The 9,891-nt window shown below is 41.0% G+C and overlaps 1 protein-coding gene across 3 annotated transcripts in view; it reads left to right on the plus strand.

Moving 5' to 3' along the window:
* The window catches only part of nedd4a (NEDD4 E3 ubiquitin protein ligase a), a 37,640-nt gene that overhangs the window by 23,866 nt on the left and 3,883 nt on the right, over positions 1-9,891 (plus strand). For all 3 annotated transcript variants that reach the window (XM_050044490.1, XM_050044498.1, XM_050044506.1), the window contains 17 exons: positions 315-398; positions 661-780; positions 2,141-2,404; positions 2,662-2,739; positions 2,901-2,955; positions 3,044-3,102; positions 3,288-3,353; positions 3,521-3,750; positions 6,267-6,388; positions 6,505-6,575; positions 6,688-6,783; positions 8,373-8,446; positions 8,527-8,587; positions 8,677-8,736; positions 8,832-8,939; positions 9,053-9,149; positions 9,286-9,358. In XM_050044490.1, coding sequence (XP_049900447.1) covers positions 315-398; positions 661-780; positions 2,141-2,404; positions 2,662-2,739; positions 2,901-2,955; positions 3,044-3,102; positions 3,288-3,353; positions 3,521-3,750; positions 6,267-6,388; positions 6,505-6,575; positions 6,688-6,783; positions 8,373-8,446; positions 8,527-8,587; positions 8,677-8,736; positions 8,832-8,939; positions 9,053-9,149; positions 9,286-9,358 — 1,718 coding nt within the window. The remainder of the gene's footprint in view (positions 1-314; positions 399-660; positions 781-2,140; positions 2,405-2,661; positions 2,740-2,900; positions 2,956-3,043; positions 3,103-3,287; positions 3,354-3,520; positions 3,751-6,266; positions 6,389-6,504; positions 6,576-6,687; positions 6,784-8,372; positions 8,447-8,526; positions 8,588-8,676; positions 8,737-8,831; positions 8,940-9,052; positions 9,150-9,285; positions 9,359-9,891) is intronic.

Raw genomic sequence — 9,891 nt, forward strand, 5'->3', positions numbered from 1 at the left:
TGGGTCCCAATTTTGGTACCATGACAACACTAGATTCCATTAGGAGTTGCGCAGTGAAGCGGCTCTGGTGCCGCTTAACAAAGTGTTCCCCCACTTCTAATTTTACAAATTAAGCACTGGTTATAGTACAGCAGGATCCCCCAACCATCGCTTATATTTATAGTTTTTTCGGTCTTAAATTCCATTCAATGTGGCATTAAAAAGGTCTTAAAAAGTCTAAAATTTAACTTAGTGAAACCTGCAGATACCCTGATATAGCACATTAATGGCTGAGTGATTATTGTTATCTTTGACCTCCTTCCTCTGTCCTGCAGGATCATGCTAGTAATTCAAGCCATTCCAGTCTCAGAGGAAGTGCCCAGACCTCATCAGGGGAGGAACATCCTGTTAATCCTGTGGTGAGTATTTCACTCCCTGTCAAAATCGCTCCTTCCCACTTTTTACTCAACCAGTCGTGCATCAGCATGCTGCTGTTTGAATGGAGAGACGTCAGCACTAAGGATTCACAGGTGTTTTCTTTAATCTATCAGTTTTTTGTGGTGTGGAAGTTAGGAAATAGTGTCAGTGAGGTTATATGTTTCTTTGCTGCTATCATGTTACTCAGTGAGCTTGAGGTTTTCAGTATTGATCAGTGTATTTAATTTTTCTGTAATTCAATAGCTGCTTCCAACCTCAGCTGGGCTTCCTGCAGGCTGGGAGGAGAAGCGAGACACTAAAGGAAGACGCTACTATGTCAACCACAACACTCGAACCACTTCATGGACACGACCCCTCGTTCAGGTACAAAGCAGGCTTTCATATCGATATTGATAGGGGAAAACATATCTACACTTTAAATTTCTTAAAATTGACAACAGAAGTTAGAGTATCCTTATCTTCTGTACTCGGACATATTTCTAAGCAATACTGAATATTTGAGCAGTTTAGAGATTTAAATCAAATTCTTCACATTTGATTGGACTGCTAAAGAGTAGGCATAGAGTTTAGCACAATATGAAGCTACAACCCTGCTAAGCAGTCTGATGGCTACACTCACACCTCCCTCTGCGTTATATTCAGAGGAGGACGAGGGAGAGATGAATAAATTAGACCTCAGTCACATTTTTTTTTTTAAATGAAAACCAAGGTTTTGCCCACTGGTACCCAAGCACACATCTCTTCCTATCTCCCTCCATATTGCTCTGTCAGCTACTGCGACCCAAAGATGGCAAAGTACATTTTTTTTATGACCTGTGTAGCTATCTAGTCGCCCAAAGTCTCATTCGATTGGATGAACTTTTGTCAAGTCAAGTCAACTTTCTTTATATAGCACTTTACACACAAACACAGTTGATCCAAAGTGCTCTGTAGCTCACACGGTGAAAAACAAAAACAAAAGGAAGAAAACGAACACAAACATTTGAGTGATAATAGCAGTAATAATCCTTAGTTTTGCACCTATAACAATAGCAAAATCTGTATCCTTGTTTTATGATGTCACCACTTTGTGACAGTAACAGCAACAGTGACAATCACATTATGCTATACACAGTAACAACTAGTGAGAAGTGTGTTTTAAGATGACTCTTGAAAATCTGGGGCAGGATCGGATGGTGGGAGGAGGAGAATTCCAGAGTTTTTGGGCAGCAATAGAGAAGGCCCTGTCCCCATAACACTTAGTCCTGGATCTCGGGACAGACGTCAGAAGTCTGGTCAGACGGTCTCACTTCTCTCACAGTGTGATATTGGAGAGGAGTTCTGTGATGTAAGAGGGGGCAAGGCCAGTTTAGTAAACGCTCCTGAGTGCAGCAAGAGTCATCAAACATTTGAAACTCTTGCCTGGATTTGCAGAAAGAGAAAAGACCTGGATTTTAATTTAAAAAATACTCTGATAATGATTGTTGTTTTTTTTGTTTGTTTTTTTACATATATTTGGCATACAACGAGAGATAAATGATCAGTTAACACCAGTTAACACAGGGACACAGGATTAAAACTGGGACAATTTATTTTTAAATTCATAGATGCTGTCTGTAGGCTGGCACGTTTCTATTCAAGTGTTAAGAAACAAGATCAAAAACAAGTGAAATGTATTTATTATTATTTATTCATCTATGTGTTAACACCTATACCTCTTCATATAATGTTTTTTGTTGGACAGAAAACCCCGGAGGCCTCAGCACCAGCGGCACCAGCGGCACCAGCACCTGCAGCACCTGCAGCAGCAGCATCACAAAGGGGTGCAAGTGTTCCCCAGAGCCCGACTCCACCCTTGCCAGCCATGTCCCCCGAGGGGTCTCCTCAGCACACCCCGAGCCCAGAGGCCACACATGACTCTGGGTTCCTGCCGGCTGGTTGGGAGGTTCGCTGCGCTCCCAGTGGAAGACCCTTTTTCATAGACCACAACACAAAGACTACTACCTGGGTGAGAAAGCAGCAGACTTTAGATATTCTTCACCTCTAATTATAAGTGGTGATGATTGGGCACTACTGGCTGGCTCCAAGAAAGCTTATAGAAGTAGAAATACCAGCAAGACAACAACAAGAAAGGGTTTCAAGTGCTAAGTTAACTTTTTTCTAAATGTGTGTCAATGGCACAACTTTGTGAATATTATCTCCTAACACAGTTTCTTGTGTTTCCTGTTTGACTGAAACACATCCTGTTTGTTTTCCTCTGAACAGGAAGATCCCAGGCTCAAGATTCCTGTGCAAATGAGGAGGAGACCCTCACTAGACCCGTCTGATCTCGGCCCTCTGCCGGTAAGTTAATCACTTACAGATGATCAGTAACAAATTAGTTGAAAGGCATTTATCAACAAGATCTCAGGCAAAATTCTATATGGTGCATTAACTGCTCTGTGTTGTAATATTTTATCAGAGCTGATGCTGTAGTAAAGACTGTGATATTTTCTTAATCCTAGCCTGGCTGGGAGGAGAGGGTCCACACTGATGGGAGGATATTCTACATAGATCATAGTACGTATGACCTTTTATTCTAAAAATACATCTCGGACTGAATGACGAATAGGTTGATGAATGGCCTCTGATGTATTACATTTCACAGACACCAGGACCACACAATGGGATGACCCCAGACTACAGAACTCAGCCATAACTGGACCAGTGAGTATATATAGATTATATTTGAAAGATTATTCTTCAGTGACATCATACTAGGACACAATGCAAACAGTTATCTATTTATAACTTAGAGGTTTCCTGTAAGTATGTGTCACTGACCACTGTGCGTAGGTCACATAGTTAAGATAGATTCATAATCACTGAACACTGTTCTTTGTTTATTTTAGGCAGTGCCTTATTCCAGAGATTATAAACAGAAGTATGACTACTTCCGGAAGAAACTGAAGAAACCGGTGAGTGTCCTTACATTGCAGCTGTGACCTCTACCTTGATAAAACTACGCTAAAAAAGACTGGTGTTGCATATACCTTTGTTATCAATTCTTCACATATGGTGTATTTATTCACCCTGCACGTGATCATAAACATTCTTCTTAATGAGCTCATTACATTCTTCATAGGCTGACATCCCTAACCGTTTCGAGATGAAGATGAGAAGAAATGCGGTGCTGGAGGACTCATACCGTCGCATCCTGTCAGTGAAGAGGGCAGACCTGCTGAAGGCACGACTGTGGGTGGAGTTTGAGGGGGAAAAAGGCCTGGACTACGGTGGCTTGGCCAGGGAGTGGTTCTTCCTCATGTCCAGGGAGATGTTCAACCCGTACTATGGACTGTTCGAGTACTCTGCCACGTGAGTCCAAACACTGTCTCTTTGTAAACCTTTTCTAATGGTCATATGCATCATTATGGTGTTTTAAAGGGTATCTATTGTGCTTTTTCATACTTTGTGTCTTATATATAGTGTTATAATGAAGGACGTTCATATTAAACATGGCAAAAATTTCAAACAATGATGTTAACGTATGTAGAACTAATCCCTTTGACCAAAAGCCACAGGTTTTGCTGTACACTGTTTTTACTACTCTGGCTGCATTATGACATCATAGTGTGCCAGATTTCTGCTTCAGGCATACTACTGCAAGTGTTTACATGACATAACCTACACTGCTACATAAATCTACAAGCTCACATCAGGGAAAGCAGCTTTTATTGGTGATTTTTCACAGTAGAAAGCTGCTAATCTCCGTTACAGCCATCCCCCAAGGTGCAGTGACGTGTAGAGACACAGAGATATAAAAGACCTGTAAACACTGACCAATCAGAGCATACTGGGCTTTATCAGGTGCGGGCTTAAAGAGACAGGCACTGAAATGAAGGATCTCAGACAGCACACAGCACAGACAGTGTGAGGAAAATGAAGTTGTTGTTTTTTTTACTATTAAAGTATGTAAATCTGTTCTAGTAGAAACCTTAAATATAAGTGCGAACATGAAAATGAGCATAACAGGTCCTCTTAAGACGAGCACAGACATCCAGAACAGTCTCATCTTGCACAGCCTGTTTACATTTTGAGGGACATGGAATGATGTTCTGACTTATATGAAGGAACAGTAAATGAAAGACATCCATGACAGATGTTCTGCTTCTGGGTTTGAAAACTCTAAAGGAATACATGAAAATACGGACTCAAAGACATACACGTAATGCCAGGGTCTTCAGCAGCAGCTCTACAACCCCTAGGGAGTCCTCAGAGTTGTTGCAGGGGGAGCAGCAAATTACCTCTTGGTTATTTGCGTTAAGCTTTAATTTAAATGTTTTTTTTTCCTTTTTGAAATCACACATTAACATGGATCTAACATATAATTAGCAATGACAAACTGGCCTTTACATAAAATCTATTTATTTTAGTTTACACAATATTAATGATAGTCTAACTGTTAGCCATGAATTATTGTGCAATCATGTGAGCTAGCTGACGCTAAATCACCATTCAGCACCTTGTGACACCTTGCGGACGTTCTTGTGAGCCACAGTGAATCGTTCTGTAACTTTTTTAAGCAAGAGACTGACACACCGTCTATCTCAGAGACCACTGCCAAAAGTGCAGAGGTGGATGCTAACACACCTAGCCATGCTCAAATTGCTGCTGACTTAGCAGCTACAGACAAGTCCAAACGAGAGAAGACCTGAAAATATTGAGAGAATTATCTCTAGTTCAACAGCAAAGGGGTGTTTGGCCTGAAAAACATTAAGGACCTCTGACATAATGTATCACTGCTTATTTTATACAGTCATCAGCTCTATGTGTGTGGTTTTTGTTGTTGGGAAGATGCACTTTTGTTTGCACAGTGTCGGGCTACTACAAGATTGAAATTGCTCGTCTTGTGTCACTGTCAAAATCTACAAAATGTGGTCTGGAAAACTGAAATGGAAAAAGAGTTAGGGGCATGAAGCAGTTAGTTCTGTTTAGACAACTTAGGATGAGCATCAGTGAAAGTACAAACTTTCAAAATTCCCATACAGTCACAGGATTATATTTCTTATAATAGTGGCAACATAAAAATACACATACAGGAGCTGTAATTATCTGTGGGCAGGAACCAGGAGAGCTGATTCAGGAAAATATTTGACATTTAAAGTCCCCCTGCCATGTGTTTTTTCTTATGTTTATGTGCCCTAAAATGTCTGACCTTAGCTGTACTGACTTGTAACTGTGCAAAGTTTGTCACTGGAGAGGTGTTTTCACATTTGTATACTGAAGGGAGCAACGTCTGTGCACTTCCCTCAAATGTACACCTGCAAAAAAACCTGAAACCTCCAGTACAGAGCAGACTTGACAGTACAGAAAGTTTTGACAGCAAACATAGCAGAATGTGCCATTTTTGGATGTAAACCCTGGAGCTTCCTTCTACTATCTACCAAAAACTTCATCATAGCAGATATTATTGTGTGATTCACAACCACTTAAAGCTGTGTCAGCCACTGCCAGTTAGCCTACAAGGTAACAAACTACATAAGAAAGATGCTATCACGCTTACTGTTCTGATATGCCCTCTAGTTGCTGATTTTGGTGCACAACAGACTCCTCATCTGAGTCTGGGTCTGACTAAGTCTCAAACATGTATGGCTGAATCTCGCCCATGTTTCCTCTAACGCTATCACTACCTATTTTGATGTGCACTTCTCTTTCACTGGTCAACCTAAAGCAAGCAGCGCTGGAAGTGAAACTTACACTGCAAGCAAATTCCTCAATGAAGGAGAAAGAGTAGATGTGCTTCCAGCCCCTTTTTATGTAGAAAGACCAATTTGAATAAAAATTTACTTTAGTAAAGTAAATTAGTTCCTATTTTGTGATTTGTGTTCCAGGGACAACTACACACTGCAGATTAACCCCAACTCAGGTTTATGTAATGAGGACCACCTGTCCTACTTCAAGTTCATCGGCCGTGTGGCAGGCATGGCTGTGTATCACGGCAAACTGCTCGATGGTGAGTCCTACCTGAGTGTCTCAAGGTTGTTTCAACATTATCAAAGGGCAGAGGGAATATCAAATTTAGTGATTTTCTTTTTAAGATCCTGACATTTTTGTTTGTTTCCTCCAAAGCTTTCTTCATTCGGCCCTTCTACAAGATGATGCTGCAGAAGCCGATCACTCTGCAGGACATGGAGTCTGTTGTGAGTGTCACATTTTCCATTGCACATTGTTAACTTAGCACCTTATTTCAGCACATCAGGATCTTCTAATTACAATCTGGAAGACTTTAATTTTGTTTGTTTTTGTTTCTAGGACAGTGAATATTTCAACTCCTTGATGTGGATTTTGGAGAACGACCCGACAGACTTGGATCTGAGGTTCACCATTGACGAGGAGCTGTTTGGACAGGTGTGTTCAAGCATGCCATCTTTTGTCTCTAAGACCCTGATCACACAGGTTGCAAAATGCTGTCTGTGTGATCAGGGTCTAAATCTTGCATACGTGATAGTAAGTAAGCTTTATTTGTACAGCGCCTTTCACAGACCAGGGTCACAAAGTGCTTTATAATTACAACAAAACAATACACAGTTAAGAAGTACCTACAAATTTAAATTAAAAAAGGCCAAGACAACTCAGTGATAATCATAGCAGCCCCAAGACAATTAAGCAACAGCCTGAACAAATAAATAGGTCTTAAGTTGCCTTTTGAAGGAGTCAACAGACTCCATCGAACGCAGAGAGAGCGGAAGATCGTTCCAAAGCCTGGGAGCAACAGCCTGGAAGGATTGGTCTCCTCTGGTCCGGAAACGAGTGCGCGGAACCATCAGCAGATTCTGATCCACAGACCTCAGAGCCCGAGCTGGGATGTAAGGCTGGATCAGATCACTGATGTAAGGTGGAGCCTGACCATGCAAAGCTCTGAAAGTTAAAACCAGAATTTTAAAATTGATCCTAGAGGAAACTGGCAGCCAATGAAGAGCTTTAAGAATAGGGGAGATGTGTGTCCTCCTATTAGAGCGGGTCAGAATTCTCGCTGCAGAGTTTTGCACTAACTGCAGGCGAGACAGCTCCTTCTTGTTCAGACATGAAAACAAACTATTACAGTAGTCTAAACGCGAAGACACAAATGCATGAATGATCAGCTCCAAATCATTTTGTGACACCATTTTCCTAAGTTTGGAGATTTTCCTCAGCTGGAAAAAACAATTTTTGGTCAGCTGTTTGCAGTGTTGCACTAATGACATGTCTTTGTCCAATACAACACCCAGGTTTCTTAGGCTCGGTTTAACAGACTGGCCCAAGTCACCTAAGTACTGGTTAATCCCTGGAATTGAGTCATCAGGGGCAATAACCAGTGTTTCTGTTTTGTCCACATTTAGCTGCAAGGTGTTATCACTTAGCCATTGTTTTATCTCCACCAAGCAATGAACTAAGGAATTTAGCCTCTGGAGCTCAGTCGGCTTGAAAGAGCAGTAAAGCTGGATATCATCAGCAAATATGTGGTACGAAACATCAGAAAATCTCTGGATGATTTTTCCCAAGGGGATCAAATACAACAAGAATAATACAGGACCCAAAACAGAACCTTGAGGGACTCCACACAACAGATCTGCTGACTCAGACCTTATTTGGTTAGCTGTGACACACCAGATAGGTATGACGAGAACCAATGTAAAACTGTCCCTGACAGTCCTACTTCATCCCTCAGTCTACTCAGCAGGATCTGGTGGTCGACGGTGTCAAAGGCTGAGGACAGATCTAAGAGAACTAGAACAGTGCATTTTCCCGAATCAGCAGACATCATAATGTCACTGGACACTTTCAGTAAGGCTGTCTCCGTAGAGTGATGTTTGCGGAAACCAGACTGAAACGTCTCATGGATGTTACTTTGATCCAGGAATAATGACAGCTGTTCAGAGACCACCTTTTCTAGGATCTTGGATAAGATAAGATGTTTTCGTGTAATTTACATGATATGTCTCTTTCTTCCTCTTAAGACTCACCAGCATGAACTGAAGCCGGGTGGCTCAGACATTGTCATCACCAATGACAACAAGAAGGAATACATCCAGTAAGTATAAAGCACTTTGCATCATCTTTAAAGTGTTGAAACTTTGGTTTTATGTTAACCTGCTGTTTTGTGTTTGACAGTCTGGTGATGCAGTTTAGGTTTGTGAACAGGATACAGAAGCAGATGACTGCCTTCAAAGATGTAATGCTTTATTTTATACATATTATGTAACATAGTAAACATCATTCAACAGTATAAAGTAGAATTAAAGTCATATTTTTGTGTTTCAGGGGTTCTTTGAGTTGATACCACAGGATCTGATCAAGATCTTTGATGAGAACGAGCTGGAGGTGAGTTTTCAGTCCGCCCGCTGTGCTGAAATGAACCAGATTTATTCCAGAAAGATGAATAACGGTGTGTGTACCTGCTTTCTTGTCCCCCACAGCTGCTCATGTGTGGTCTTGGAGACGTGGATGTGAATGACTGGAGAGAGAACACCAAGTACAAGAATAACTACTGCGCCAACCATGTCGTTATCCAGTGGTTTTGGAAAGTAAGACAACTTTCCATGCCTGGAGCCATCATGCAGAGCTGTGGACCTTTTTCTCCTTGTGCAAAGAGCTGTGTATAAAGTATTTATTTATGTATCTGTTTGTGTTGCTACAGACGGTGCTGCTGATGGATGCAGAAAAGCGAATCAGGCTCCTACAGTTTGTGACAGGAACATCAAGGGTCCCAATGAATGGCTTTGCTGAACTCTACGGTGAGAGATGAGTTTTTATTACTGCGTACTGCATTGTTGTTAGAAAGTGAGTCTTTTTTTTTAAGTATGAATTTAAATTAAATCCAGTTAAAATCAAGTTGTACATTGCCTGATGTTTGATGGTTTTATTTTCCAGGGTCTAACGGACCACAGCTGTTCACCATCGAGCAGTGGGGAACACGTGATAAACTCCCCCGAGCCCACACATGGTGAGCACTTCACTCAGATTTTTTCGTTAATAATTTTTCCGACATTTAAAAAGGCTGAAGCAAGCTGTGCCAAAAAAACAAAATTGCTTACATAGCTTTCTGCTCTCCTTGATAGTAATTTGTTGGTTATGTTTAGCAGTGATGTTTATAGACAGGGCAGAGTTCAGCTGTGAGGAACGCTGACAAATAATCTCATTTTACTGGAATGTGACCAGACTGTGTCTCTGAATATGACAGTTTTCTATCTTCTGTGCACAAGATCCATTCTTGCAAGATCTAAAAATATATTTTTGGGCTTTAGGGGCTCCACAAGGGTGTCCTATTGGGCTCAGAATGATAATATGGCATCATTACATTACAGTTGTACATAAGCCCTGATTGACACACGACAGTGTACATTATCATTTCTTCTTCACATCTTACACTGAGCTTTTGTGCGGCTGTGATAATGAATAAATGAATGAATGAATGAATGAATAAATAATAAAAAGAGACTATTACAAAATGATATGTAACAGGGCATGTAGTGGGTC

This window comes from Epinephelus moara, chromosome 1, assembly GCF_006386435.1.
Source record: "Epinephelus moara isolate mb chromosome 1, YSFRI_EMoa_1.0, whole genome shotgun sequence".
Lineage (NCBI taxonomy): Eukaryota > Metazoa > Chordata > Actinopteri > Perciformes > Serranidae > Epinephelus > Epinephelus moara.